At 41.3% G+C, this 15,239-nt stretch overlaps 1 protein-coding gene across 1 annotated transcript in view; it reads left to right on the top strand.

Moving 5' to 3' along the window:
* Positions 1-15,239, top strand: part of DGKQ (diacylglycerol kinase theta) — an 88,300-nt gene that overhangs the window by 60,665 nt on the left and 12,396 nt on the right. Inside the window, exons 16-19 of the mRNA XM_033084596.1 lie at positions 7,983-8,134; positions 9,472-9,620; positions 10,184-10,365; positions 11,835-11,935. Coding sequence (XP_032940487.1) covers positions 7,983-8,134; positions 9,472-9,620; positions 10,184-10,365; positions 11,835-11,935 — 584 coding nt within the window. The remainder of the gene's footprint in view (positions 1-7,982; positions 8,135-9,471; positions 9,621-10,183; positions 10,366-11,834; positions 11,936-15,239) is intronic.

Below are 15,239 nucleotides of genomic sequence, written 5' to 3'. Positions count from 1 at the left end.
CAATGATAAAGGGAGGGTTTCAGTTTCAGCTGGTGTGTCTTAAAATGATTACAAAACTTTGTTATGGGAGCTAACTGTTTCCTCACTAACCGTGAGGTAAAATATTTCTGCTTGTTTTCACAGTGACATTATCTTCATTTCCCCCATTATGTAGCAGAGGCAGTTCGACCTTATTTACCTCTTGAGGATTTCAGAAGAGCATAGTCTTTTGAAGCACTTAGTGCTAGACTCCTCTCACAAATTCAGGCTTGATTCTGATTTATTCTTATTATTACTAGTCACTTTCATGTGAATCAGTTTGTTTAATAATAGGTTTCATGTTAAAGTAGAGTCAACGATAGAAGAGGAAAATTATTAACTGAGTGAAGTGATATTTTTAACCAGGATTATGTAAATTCTGTCTAACAAAGAGTGTTGCCATAGTTACTTTCTGCTGAGGTGTTGTGTGTCTTGCAGTTACTACCTTTCTGGAACTGCATTGTAGCAAGCAAACTGAGAGTCTTGGTTTGACTTCTTAGAATAGCACAGAAGGTCAAAAAGATTACATTATTAGTGGGAATTATGAAACAACTTTATATAGGTAGGTATCAAGTTCAATGACCATAGTTGCTTACTCACATAGCTGCTTTCACTGTTTAAAAATTAGTCCTACACTTGTCAAGGCTTTCTGAAGGCAAGATTATGGTTTTTATATAAGTAGATACTAGAGGTAGAGCTCACGTGCAACTGGCAAAATCTAAAGTTACACCCCCTCCTAAAACACTGAGAGCCTTGTTCTTATGCATGCATAGGAATTACATTTTGTGAAGTCCTTAGAAATCAAGTCCCTCTTGTCCAAACTAGGTTTCAGAGTGCCTGTTATGAGAAACAGAAAGCAGCATGAACTTTTGAATTGTTTTCAGTGGTTTTTAGGCAAATGCTTATGAGCCTGTATTTGGTGTCTGCGGTGTGAAGTTGAACATACTCCACTCTGTTGATTGCATGTGTCTGTTTTTCTGACACAGGATATGTTGGAAGAGAACTTCCTGTTGCCAGGAAAATGTGGATATTGCTACCTCTTATCTGATGCAAGATATTTTTTAGAAACTCCAGTTCAGGGGACTGCTAGGGATTTATTTCTAATATATAAGCAGGAGAGAGGGGCTGTACATAGGGACAAACACTGTGTTTCCATTTCAGCATGTCCTGTTTATATTTGGTCAGCTCACTGAAAGGAGCCAAGAGTTAATTTAAATGGTACTTCAAGTGTTGTTTTCTGTATGATTGTCCACCTAGCTTTTGCCATTCACTAACTACACAGGGTAGACTAATGGTTGATTGTTGTCTTTAGTCTGAGTAACAGTTGGACTAGATGACCTCCTGCGGTGCTTTCCAACCCAGGCTATCTTTTTAGCCTAATAATAATACTAGTCTTTGTTTACATGTGTGATGATTTAAATACAGTACCAGGAAATACACAGGAACTGACACAATACTAAATTTACACCATGTTTGACATTTCTTTTGTAAGTGAAATACTAAGAAATTGGGAATGAAGGCCAAATGATTTTTCCAAATTTCCAGTTAAGTTAAAGGAAAACCCAACCAAGCAAAAAAACCAACAAACCAAAACAGCCCTTCTTAAAAATTGGTAACAGTACAGAAGTATTCATGGTTAGCACATTGCTAGTTTTATTTTTCTGAGGTGAAATTTGCTTACTCTCTGTCTGATATTCCTTCTAAGGAGCAGAGAGTCTGGCATGCTCAGGTCTACCCAAAGCAATTCATTCTCTTATTACCATTTCTGAGAAGTCTGAATGCAGAATCAGTTAGCATAAGCTGCTTATTAGAAAGTCAAGCAGTTAGTGTTGTCAGATGTGTTGTTCTGTTCTGCTGTTTGAGGCCTTTAGGAATTAAATCAAGCACTTTTTCATTTCGCAATATTCAAATACATGAAAATATTCTCTTCACTGGTGTGTGAGAAAAAAAAGGTGCAGTATTTTATAAAGCTGTTTAGCTGCTGTGTTTAAAGAACTTCAGGGACAGTTTGGTTTCACTCTTTGGTATCAATTCAAGGTGCAAGACATTGTAGGACTAAATCTTTCAGAACTAATTTAACAGAGCTTGTTTTGCGGCACTGGCAAGCAAGGAAATCAGCAGACAGTTTTATGAGGCCAATACAAGCACAGGTTTTTGTGGCTTTATCACTAAGGCCTTTTACTAGTGGAGTGCCCACTGAAATACTGTGTTTAGATTAAGAGTAGCAGGAAAATACGTAGAAGGTTCCCAAATAGATGAAACTTTTAATTTCATTCATTTTACTAAATCCTCACACAAATATTTATTTTTTAAAAGCATTGTAGTTAAATGAGCATTTTAGCCAAAATACAAGTGATTACAGTAACTTCATGACTAGAAGGTGCACCCTTTTGACTAAAATTTTGTTCCGAACCCAAAAGTGCGCCTTATAGTCCAGTGAGCCTTATGTAATGAACAAAGTTGTGAAATTTGCCAAACCAGAAGTGAGAGCCGCAATGGGGGGGCAGTGCCACGGGGGCGCCAAGTCGGGAGGGGCGGCGGGAGCGGGCAACTGCAGCTGGCAGGAGCTGCGCAGGGAGGGAGCTGCCGCCGGCCCTGGCCCCGGCAGCTGTGTGGGGAGGGAGGGAGCCAGCGCCGGCCCTGGCCGCCGCGCCAGGAGAGAGGGAGTCGCTGCCAGCCCTGGCCTGGGCGCAGGGGGAAGAAGCAGCTTGCGTCAGCCCCAACCTGGGTGCGGGGGGAAGAAGAAGCCGCCACCAGCCCCGGCCGCCACACGGGGAGGGAGGGATCTGCCGCTGGCTCCGGACCACTGCGGCCCACAGCACAGGGAGGGCGCCTGGGGCTGCGTTTAAAGGCTACGCCAATCTGTGAAAAATGTTTGCAAATTGAGCACCTGCCACTAATTCGTTACTTTGTTGCGCGCAGCACAGCTCCTCGCTGCAAAAAAATAGTGCGCCTTATAGTCCGGTGCGCCTTATAGTCGTGAAATTACTGTACTTTTCACCCTTCTGAAAGGGTTGTCACTTTTTTCACCCTTTGCTGGAAGGGTTTTCAAGAATTGGAATGGACTGCTCCGGGAAGCAGTGGGATCACTGATCCCTGGAGGTGTTCAAGAAGGGACTGGACATGGCACTTAGTGCTGTGGTCTACTCAACAATGTGGTATTCAGTCAAAGGTTGGAATCGATGATGCTACAGGTATTTTTCTAATTTTTATGGTTCTGTGATTCGTCCATTTCTGCAATTAGACAAAAATTAAAGAAAAAGCTTGGAGGTTGACCCAACTGCTGCTCCAGTAGTGTTGTGACACCTTGCACATAATTTCTCATCAGATAATGAGTCCTTTCTGGCCAGGGTGGAGAAAATTTTGTGCTTGGGGCATTCTGAGTCCTTGCACACGGAAGATTCTGCTGGCAGACATTTGCAAATGTTGAATTCTACTTGTCAGAGATATCTGCAGATTCTGGAGACAGCCCACCACCCGGGAAGATGTGCTGTGGTTGTCACACTGGTAGGCAGGTGGCACAGAACGCCTTGTTCTTCTTTGTTGTGAGAGGAGATTACACAGTACAGTCAATGGAAAGGGGATTAGCATGGATAATAAACATCTTGCCCCAGTTTAAAGCTGTGTTGTGCTACTCCTGACAAATTAAGCAATTCACAGTGAGTGTCAGAGTATCTAAATCACGCAGCCTCCTTCAGCTGTCTCTAAGAAAGGAGCAATAAATTCCTTCCTGAATGCCAGCCAACACAAAACCCTTCTGAGATTTCACTCCTCAAGCACAGCATTGAAGCCAGGGCTAAAGGGGGAAGGGAGTCCTCAGACTGTGAGTCACATACTCTCTTCTGCCCAGTAACAAACTCACTCGTCTCTCCCCAGTGTGGCTTTATTAAGGAACTTTAAAAAATTGTGCGGCATGAGGGTCTACCCTTGTGGCTGTATGTAATTTTAACAAAAGAGTGTGTTCTTGAGAAAGCACAGCAGCAACCCTGCTATGCTGTACAAACTGTCAGGAGTTTTTAATCCTTACCAAAAAATAATGGTTGTCTTAGAAGCTAGCCTTTATTGGAGATTTAGCAGTGTTTCTTACTCCTTTAAGCTTAATGAAGAATTGTGATAAGAAGCAAGTTCACTGTAAGGACAAGTGCTTTCCTGAAGACTTCTTTTTATTCTGAATAGCTTCATCTAAACGCATATAGTTAGGAATTTACATTGGAAGATACCTTAACAAAGATGGGTTTGAGTAGTAGGACTGTTTAGTTTACACTACATACAGATTTTTTATTAGCTCCAGGCATTAGCCATAGCTGCTTGTGAATCATAGTGGCATTCAAGGCATTTATATAAATGCATATATTTAACTGGTTTGGGGTTTTTAGGTCCAGTATTGACACTTGACAAGAAATATTGATGGGAATTTACAGTAGAAACTGTAAATACGTATTTGCAAGGATTTATGTTACTTGGGTAAGATCTCAGACTACTTTGCAAAACACAGCTGTGCTTTTGAATGCCTTAGAGTGTACCATGTTTCAGAAAGAGTTGTGATTCCCTTAAGTTGTTTTTGAATTATTTCAGTTACTTGGTTTAAAACCCAGTGCATTAGAACGTGCCTGTAAAAGCAAATAATGTAAAACATGTGTTCAGCATGTCACTTCTAAATGTCCCAAATCAGTATTTTTAGAAACTGATTTCCTGAAGAAGAGAAGATAATCAAATGTTCTTGTTAACATTCAAGTAAGGTACTTGTTCAACTTTAGTGTTGGGCTGGTTTCTTTATTCTTATGCTTTTCTGAAAAAGTTTTTGTTTACTTTGAGCTGTAGAACTTAGTATTTTTTCTTTTTATTTTCCTGTTAACCCCCTTTTTTTAAACCCCACAAGTTTCCAGGCATTATATCAAGCCTGAGGTTTGCCGGTTCAAAAATTGAAATGGCTGGAAATTAAATTTAGGTATTTAAAAAGCTCTGAAGAGGAAGAATGGGAAGTGAACAGGAGAGAAGGTAGGGCAAAGTAAAAGCTGGAAGGGAGTGCTGGAAGGGAACAGTGTGCTCTGTTACCTCATGGGACATGATGTTTCCTTTCAGAGCTGCTCTGCCTTCTGTTGCTGGTGGGATTTAACCCCATACAGCACTACAGGCTAGGCAGAGTGGCTGGAAAGCATCCCAGCACAAAAGAAGCTAGGGATGCTGATCAACAGCTGGCTGAACATGACCCAGGAGTGTGCCTCGGTGGCCAAGAAGGCCAGTGGCATCCTGGCCTGTATCAGCAATAGTGTGGCCAGCAGGAGCAGGGCAGGAATTGTTCCCCTGTATTCAGCACTGGTGAGGCCCCACTTTGAGTGCTGTGTCCAGTTCTGGGCCCCTCGCTACAGGGAGAACACTGAGGTGCTGGGGTGTGTCCAGAGAAGGGAATAAGGATCACGAAAGGACCAGAAAACGTGTTACAGGAACGAGCTGAGGGAGCTGGGATTATTTAGTCTCCAGAAGAAGAGGCTCAGGGGTGACCCCATCACTCTAGTGAGGTGGGCATCAATCTTTGTTGCCATGCAAAAGGAAATGGTCTTAATTTGAGACATGGGAGATTCAGAGTAAATATTAGAAAAAAAATTTATCACTGTCAGAGTGGTCAGGCATTGGAAGAGGTTCCCCATGGAGGTTACCATTCCTGCAGGTGTTTTAGAGGCATCTGATGTGGTTGAGTGGTTTAGGCATTACAATGGCAGTGCTGGGTGGATGGTGGGACTTGATCCTAAAGTTGTCTTCCAACCTTGATGATAATAAAAGATCTATTCAAAGTGGGATACAGCAGATGATGATGCAGGAACTGATGGAGTAAGAAGACGGCCTTCACTTCTGAAAACACCAGAGCTCTGCTTACTGTTCTGTTAATGCTTGGAATGGCTCAAGGGGACAAAATCCACTTGTATCTTTGGGATGTATGGATCCCTGGGCTGTTGACTTAATACTCAAGGAATTCTTTTTGTGACGGTGGCTTGCATTATGTTCCACGGACTTCCTTTGCTGCCTGCAAATATCCTTTCCATGTGCTTAACAGAAAGGACTATATTACTCTTGTTATGTATTGGGCATACTTGGAGTAATTGCTTCCCCCTTTCCAATAAGGCCTGAATGCAAGGCCAAAAGTGTTTTGACTTCAACTGTCAGTTTAGCATGAAGGTGATTCCTTTGGGGAGAGCTGTGTGCACAGCTTTCAGCCTCATTGTCATCAACCTACTTGTTTTGTGTGCAGTGGAATCTTTCCAGTAAAATAAAACATTAAGGTTCTTTTGGCAGTTTGTCCCTCAAAACAGCCCTTGTTTGGCTTATTTATTTTTCAAGAAAACAGATATATTTTCAAACTGAATGTGTTGTAGAATCTGAAGGATGAGTAAAGAAGCGGTAGCGTGTGTCTGCTTCACCAGCCTTTACACCTTCTTAGTGTTCCTCTTCTCAATGTGTTTTCTCTTTATCAAGACACAAGCCACTCTGGATGGCAGAAAGCATTTCTCATGCAGGCAGTGTTAGAGGAGAAGGATTTTTATGTGTTTGTCAGCATCTCAACATCTGGCAGGGTGTGACTTGCTGAGGATTAGCACCCAGCTCTTCTAAGAACAGAAAATTATATGAAATTTCTCCAGTACTGTGAAGACCCAAACAATCGTTTGTAAAGTGTCTAAATCAGCTCACAGGTCTGAGGTATCTCAATGTCAGACTCCATTTTGCATCCCCACGAATATAAATCATTAATTTGACCCGATTTCTCTGTTGTTCCCCTCAGATCATGGTCCCTGGTGGTCGCTCACAAGCAGCAGCTGAACGGCTGTCTGGGTGCCGCCTCCTCCCATCTGTAGCTGTTGGTATCTCTCCACATGCTTGCACGCTGTGGTCATGCTGCTGCCTCACCGACCCCTGAATCATTCTTGTCTAAATTGACTTATATTTAGCACTGTTGTTCTGTTCCCTGAATCCATCCGGTCAGCTGCGTGACAAATAGCTGTTCCCTGAATGCTGTCCAATTTGTAAATAAGAATTACCACAACTTAGGGACTATGGCAAACCTTTCTATTCAGAAGTGCAGTCGTTGAAATGTCCAGTGGACTTTTTTTGGCATGTACCTGCACCCCAGCCTTGTGGCAGGATGGATGAAAGGTGTGCTGGTGTTTTCTAATCTTTCTAGAACTACTTACAAATCATTTTACAGAACTATTTATGGGTGAACAGGCTGGGTGAAAACTAGTCCCAAGGTGCATCTGTTGGCTGGAAGTTTTGATCTCCAGTGAGGCTGCAGAAGTTGCTCCTATGGAGTCCGTGGAGTGTCCCAGGAAATCTCACCTCTGCCATGTCCAGTGGCCTCCTTTGCAGTTTCTGGGGGCTTTGAGAGTCCTTTCAGCAGCATCTTCTGTAGGTCGTAAGATACTGGCACCCTCAGTAAATCCTCATGATGAAAAAGCTTGGCTTACGTATTTTTAAAAGAAGCTTTCAGCTTCTGATTTCATAGGGAGAGGTACACCACTGTCTGCCCCGAACATCTTCATTGTTAAATGCTTTGTCTTTGTAAATTGGCATGCATTCTAAGACAACCACAAAACTAAAGAACAATTTGGTTTGGGGAGAAGTTCATGCTTTTCAAGGAAACTGTTTTAATTGTACAGAACTCTTATCCCTCACACTGTTCTTTGGCCTAGACTGTTAACTAAAAATGTGTGGGAAGAGCTTCTTTCAGTGCCTTTGTTTCTAATGTTAGGCTCAAATGTGTACTTGGAGTGGGTTAAGGAGCCTTTGGTTCCTGGGGAAGCGAGACCAGCAGCTAGCCTGTCCATTGGCTGGACATTGAATCTTTTTATTTATAGCATCTGGGGTTTTTTTAATAGGCATCAAGGAAGCATCAGGTAGTATTCCTGAGATGCAGTAGTAATTTTCCTGCCTTTTCATGGCGTTGTCTAATCCTTTTTCTTGGTTTTTTTCAGGCTTCCAAGATACCACAGAATTGTTGCCCACTTCTTGTATTTGTGAATCCAAAAAGTGGTGGTCTAAAAGGCCGGGATCTGCTGTACAGTTTTAGAAAGCTGTTAAACCCACATCAAGTCTTTGAACTTACCAATGGGGGCCCACTGCCTGGGTAAGTTATCATGTTTTAATTATTTTTTAATTTACATTGTTTTGCTACTTTTTGAAAGAGTGTACGAGATTCACTTATTTTGAAGATCTAAATTTCTTCTTTTCTGTGCCTAAATACCCGGGCAATGGATCATTTCCTTCTGACTGTTCTTACTGTGAGAATGTATTTAAACTTTAGGGTTCTCTAAAAGAAAAAGAGTAATTCCTAATGTATATACTTCTGTGAAATCTAGCAGAGTCTGGCTCTGGGAAAGTCACATACACTTTACAGTAGCACATATTTAATAATTATTGAAAATAAACTGATTTTATATTTGAGTGGAGGTGGAAAGAGATGTCACATTTCCTGATGAGGGTGGATTTTTGCTTTTATTTCTTCTAATGTTTCATGGGAACTACCAGGAAAGCATAATAAAATTTTCTATTTTGACTCTTGAAACTTGGCCACAGTTGTAGAATTAACAGGGTCTGCCTGATCACAGCTGCAACATTTCTACAAGGAACAGAACATAATGTGCTTGTAGGAAGACAGGAACTGATGACTTGATTTAATGAACCCCACTTCGTTACAGCTTCATAAAACTGAAAGCAATGGTTGTAGCCTTCACTATTACTTTAATAAAAAGCTTGTCATGACAAGAACTTCTGAATAAAAGCTTTGTGGGAAAAATGTAGCTTATGTAGGAGACAAAATAAACAAGCTACACCAAATAATTTTTCTGTCAGAACTGTATAATTCTGGATTTTTTAAAATGCACTTCAAGCTGCAACTTCAGTAACCAGTTCACTTTGTTTTGGCTTTGGAATCTTTCTGTAGCTTTATGGCAAAATGCTCCCAGTTGTTCATTGCTTCTTGTGCAATGGGAAATAACAATTCTTTTGCATGATATGTTGTTATGTAGGATGAAAACCCACAAAAGGTAAGCATCACCAGGAAAATAGTACAATGAAGAAGAAAATGTACTGTGATTCCTATGACTAAGTACAAAATCACCACCAATAATCAACATCCCCTCTAGAATTTAGAGAGTTACAGATGTTCACATTGAAATTATGACTAGTTAGGTCTCTGTGCCCTTGAAAAAGGGAGTGATTAACCATTTAGTTCTGTCTGTGAAGTATCTTAGAGGAATGTGGATTTTACTCTTTTTAAAATCATCTTTATCTACAACTTCATGTTTTTCCATTCACTTTGTTGAATTTGATCCAGGAACTGACGGTAAAGGGGCATGGGCAGAAATCCAGTGCCGTGTTATTTTAAATAGCATATTGGGACTTTGCATTTCCTATATTCCATTGTAACATTTCTTTTCCCCTGTGCTTTGCTTCACAATGGAGGTTTCACACGTTCTCCAAAGTCCCCTCCTTCCGAGTGCTGGTGTGCGGAGGGGATGGCACCGTTGGCTGGGTCCTTGGTGCACTCGAGGAGATCAGGCACAAGCTGGTATGCTCAGAGCCCTCAGTTGCCATCTTGCCTTTAGGAACAGGTGAGAATCACAACAAGAACCATTCTTCTGCTGAGCGCAGAAGCCCTCTGGAAGGTTTTATCTTCATCTGTCTGACACAGGACTCAGTTTTGCAGCCGAGATGACGTGAGAGTCAGTTCTGGCTGATACTGGAAAGTAAACCACAGTATCAGCTTTTCAAGGAAATGTCAGTCATGCTTTCAGAAACACAGTATCAGGAAAAACAAGCAGCAGGAGTGTTGGTATGTGGGTGGATGAGTGGGCAGGAGTTGGGAAGGCAAAATACCCTCCTCTGACAAGCACAGGTGCATCAGCCATTGCTGTAAGACAGCAAACTCAGTTGCTCCCTGGTGTCTCAACTCCATAACAAGTTTTTCTACCACTTTTTGTGGAAATTCTCCAGTGTGTCTGTATGCAGTGGTAAGCACATTAGATTTTTATTTTCTGCTAGTTAACTCTTCCTTCCAAACAAACTAATTCTGTAGCTTGATTGGAGCACCTTAGTGCAGTGTGATTTGTAAAAAAGGGCTGATGCACTGATTATGAAGTACGGTCATGTTTTGGTGTTCTTCACTGTTGCCCAGGTAATGACCTGGGGAGGGTCTTGCGCTGGGGAGCTGGCTACAGTGGGGAGGACCCGTACTCCATTTTGGTTTCTGTGGATGAGGCGGATGATGTTCTTATGGATCGCTGGACTATCCTTTTGGATGCAGAAGAGCCAGCTGAAGGGGCAGAAAATGGCATTGCAGAACCTGAGCCTCCCAAGGTGAGCTGAGCAGCACTTGAATGTGATTCTTAGGAACATTGTTCTAGTGAAAATCACAAAGAGGATGGATTTTAACGTAGATTAATTTTTACTGCTCAATTGTCTTTGTGCTTTACTGAGCTGTTTCCTGGTGAATACAGCACACGTCTGGACCTAGTGTTTTGGTTTTGGCAGGGCTAGTTGACTGCAGAGCACGTTTTGTAGCTGTTTAGCAAAAAGTATCTGATAGAAGATTAATGAAAAGACTGTCATGGCAATGGCATTCCTATTTACTTCAACTGGAAAGAAAATTATTTCTCAAATAAGAAAAGGCTTTGGAAGGAATGCCAAAACACTTTCCAAAACACTTGTAAGACTGGAGTGTCAACCAAAAAACACTCCCTTCCCCAAAAGGTACTCTCATCTTTCACAGTTTAAAAAATTAGGAGTTGCTAGCATATACAGGAACTATACCCTTCTGTCGTGTTACTGCTATTGTGCTTACTGTATATGTGCCATCTGTTATTTGCACTTTTTTTGAGTGAAAGTCACTGTCATTTGGTTCATATGAGCTTGTTTCTGTTTAAGAAAATTAAAAAAGTTGATTTAGATGGTGATTTTGGGGCTGTATGTGAATCCTGGTTCTCTCTTTTCAGATTAAATGAAGAAATTGGACAAGGGGCTTGCAAAAAAAAAAGTAGGAAATCATAACAATGGTAGCTATTGTCCAGGATTTTAGTCTGGTCGCTGGAAAATCCTAGGCATTATGAATCAGTTGGAGGATTTAAGATACCTAGGTTCCAGCTATTTTTCACTTGGTGGAGGCAGGGGCTTTTTTTCCCATAGTGTCTAATCTGCTTTTTAAAGGTGAAGGATGGGAGAGTAAGGCCTAGGATGAAACAGCTATGGAATGAAGTGGCATGCAAAAGAAGATTTAATGGAAGAGATGGTTGAAATCTGTAGAAACTTGAGGTTAGCATATAGGGAGCTAGTTAAAATGCAGCTGAGTAGGTGAAGTCAAGTTCTTCTCATTCATCTGGTGTAAGTTGGTCACCTCCCAAAGTAAGAGTGTCTTCCCAATGATGTGATATAAATACATGGCAGATGCCTAAAATAATAGTGGCATTAGTGTTCAGCAGCTTGTGAAGTTACTGCATAGAATTGCTTTGAGAGGTTGAGTTGGTTTTATTTCTGCTTTTTTTTTTTTTATTTCTGCCTTATTATGCTTGTTACTTTTAATTAAGATTTAAATTTGAATTTTCTGATACTTTGGAAATAATGACTACACATGTCAACAGTTGTTCATGCAGCTTTATTTTTAGTGCAGTGTTTCTGGAAAATGTTTTCCAGAATCTGTCAAGATGCAAGTGACTTGGAAGAATCATCTGCAAAACTTGCTTTTGTTGAAAAACTTTGAAATGTCTTCATTCTTCATTTTTCATTTATAAATGTAAGCAGGAAATGATACCTTTTTTTCCCCTTTTGGTCAGATTGTACAGATGAACAATTACTGTGGTCTGGGCATCGATGCCGAGTTGAGCTTGGACTTTCATCATGCTAGAGAAGAAGAACCAGGGAAATTTAATAGCAGGTAATCCTGGGGAACCCAGGTGTGAAGGTCAATTCTGTGGTATTACATTACTTCCAATTTATACTACAACTGATAATATTAAATGCTACAGGTATCTACTAATACTGCCGGTGGCAGAGCTGGGACAAGGAGGAATTAAGCTAGCCAAGAAGTCACAGACACAAAATTGCTGTATTTTGTTGGTTTGGGTTTGGTTTGGGGATTTTTTCCTCTACCAAGAGAGAGCACCAAAGCAGCTTTTGAAAGCCGTGTCACTGTTACTCGTAATCTTAGTTTGCCAATAACTGCATTGTTGAGTTCAGTGAAATTTTGAGATGGTGGAAATACCTCTTGCACAAAGCCTTTAGCAAGAGCGAGGGCAGTGGTGCTACATGAGCAATAAGCACTGTTTAGTAGTGTTCAGAACTTCTTCTGTACCTTTTCCAGTTTTGCCTAGTGCTGTTGCAGCACTTGCATGCTGGTATTAAGGGAAAAAACTGTATCTGAAGTGGGAAAGGTATTAAAAATGTGTTGACAGAGACCTTCCTTCTCTCTGGCATGCGTGTCAACCAATAATGGGACAACATCTCATAATTACTGAAATTGATGAGCAAAAGAAACCATGTCTGTGTAATTAATCAGTAGTTCCTTAAAGAAACTTTTCGTTTGCTTTCTCCTATGTTTGTGATTAAACACCCTCTAAATTGTCTCTTGGTCGCCAGAGTTACAGCCAGTTACAATTATGCAGTGTTCAAAGTGTAGCTATTAAAAATATTCTCTGACCAGTTAGGAGTGCAATGATGTGTAGTTCCAGCCTGTCTTGTAGTCTGTCATTACAGGCATTGCTCATGGTCCTTTTCTTAGAAACTGACTAATACAGTTGTTGATGTAAATAGAGGTAGTTCCTGGTACATAAGTTACTATTAGGCACTGACTTGTATTTTCAATACACTTGACTGAAAGCATTATAGGTAGTAAAATCAGGCAGTAAGTTTGTGTATGGCAGTGTCCATTCTGGTAGGTGAAACTTCTAGACTTGTGCAGTTAATATAATGTACAGCTTATGTTCATTCTTTCTTCAAAATATACTACTCCATATTTGCAAAGCTGCAGCACTCAAAAGATGCATTCTCTTCTTATTGCCACTGCATTTGAGGGATATACTTTGATTGCTATTGTCCTGTGTGCTTTTCATCCCTATCATCTTCACTGCAATCATTTCCCAGTGTGCAGCTTCCATAGTGCAGTGGACAATGTGTTGGTATCATTCTTGCAGGATGACTTGAAGTACTTGTGGGAAGGAAAGAAATCTTTTTTCCCCAAATCTGAAGGGCTATATACTTCTGAAAAGGAAAAATTAAATAATTAATTGATACTGAGGTACATTTTTACAGAAACCAAAAACTTATGCATGCTAACAGTGCTGATACATGATATTTACGTTTGACTGACTGTGAAAATGACTGCTAAAATAGTTGAATTTATGTTTCCCTATGATAAGCAAATGAACACTCTTGTCAGTAATATTAGATTACTATTATTATTATTATTATTACTACTATTATTATTTCTAGTCAGTTAACTAAAAATGGTATCTACTTAATGCAAGATGCAGCAGCTGCTGGCAGGTGAAATGGCTAGTCTTGAGTGCAGAACGGGAAGTTTCAGATTGTGGCAACAGAAATTGCAGATAGTCCTTGGAAGAAATATAGGCTTGAGTGCTCTTCTGAAGCAAGACCTTAAACTGATAAATGTCCCAAAAACTGTGTGCTCTTTGGCCTCACTCAATAGAGTCTCTTTACATGCTCTGGACTGCTTACATTTAGCTAGCAGCTCAATGTGCAGTGATAACGTCCCTGCAGGAATTCAACACTCATCTTGCATTGTGGGGCAGATAAAAATAGTGTATATTGTAATAGTGATGGTCTTTGCATTGGTAGATGCCAAACTATATGAGCTTTTTTCCCAGTGTAAAATTTACTGATAGGGCACCTGCTTCCACAGAATCACAGAGTGGGTAGGTTGGAAGAGATTACAGTGGGTCATCTGGTCCAATCTCCCTGCTCAAACAGAGTCACCCCAAGAGCATTTGGCACAGGATTGCATTCCAGATGGTTCTTGAATATCTCCAGTGAGGGAGACTCCACACACTCTCTGGATAATCTGTTCCAGTGCTCAGTCATCCACACAGTAAAGAAATTCTTCCTTATGTTCAGGTTGAACTTCTCTGCATCATTTTCTGCCCGTTGCCTCTTGTCCTTGCTTGCTGCCTGGCTCTGTCTTCTTGACACTCTCCCTTCAGATACTGATAGACATTGATAAGGTTACCTCTCCTCTTGAGGCTGAACAGGCCCAGCTCCCTCAGCCTTTCCTGGTTAAAGAGATGCTCCAGTCCCTTAACCACTTTTGTTGCCCTCCACTGGACCCTCTCCAGGAGCTCCCTGTCTCTCTTGCCCTGAGGAGCCCAGAACTGGACACGGCACTCCAGATGTGCCTCACCAGACACAGCAGAGGGACAGGATCACCTCCCTCAACCTGCAGGCAATGCTTTTCCTAATGTACCCCCAGATCCCATTGGCCTGCCTGGCCCCCAGGACACATTGCTGGCTCAGGGACAGCTTGTTGTCCACCAGGACCCCCAGGTCCTTCTCCACAGAGCTGCTTTCCAGCAGGTCACCACCAGCCTGTGCTGGTTCATGGGGTTATTCCTCCCCAGGTAAAGGACTCTCCCTTTGCTTTTTGTTGAATTTCAGGTTTCTCTCTGCCCATCTCTCCAGCCTGTCAAGGTCTCTCTGAGCAGCTGCAGAGCTGTCTGGGGTATGAACCACTCCTCACAGCTTTGTGTTGTCAGTGAACTTGCTGAGAAGGCATTTGGCTCTTAATCCAAGTCATTCCCATGGGATCCTGGAGCAGTCTTTAGGATTGCATACTATAGAAGAGATCACATCTTGTTTATACAAATCCAAAATGGCAGGAGATTGCTGTGGCAAACAGTTTCCTAAATGCAAGGTTCAGGAGAATATTTTGCTCAATCTAATGCAAGTTTAGACTTATTCTACAGAGATATACAGCTGTTCTGCAGTTAGGGCACTGTGAAGTATTCTCAGTTTCTAAAGGCTTCCTTCTTCATGCAACAAAAAATTATACTTCTTGGGTATATTGCAAATGTTGTGCTTCCTACTTCCAGTATTTTTCAGTCGTATCCAAATTAAATAAAACCCATTTTAGCATAGACACATCTTACATGGAGCAGAAGTGTATGTTAAGCAGTGTTACATTAGGTACCTTTAATTTGGTGCTATTTTAAACTGTTAGGACATAGGAC

The sequence above is a fragment of the Catharus ustulatus genome, chromosome Z (assembly GCF_009819885.2).
Source record: "Catharus ustulatus isolate bCatUst1 chromosome Z, bCatUst1.pri.v2, whole genome shotgun sequence".
NCBI classification, from domain to species: Eukaryota; Metazoa; Chordata; class Aves; order Passeriformes; family Turdidae; genus Catharus; species Catharus ustulatus.
The sequence above is the reverse complement of the archived record's forward strand: the minus strand, read 5'-3'. Positions and strand labels throughout refer to the sequence as shown.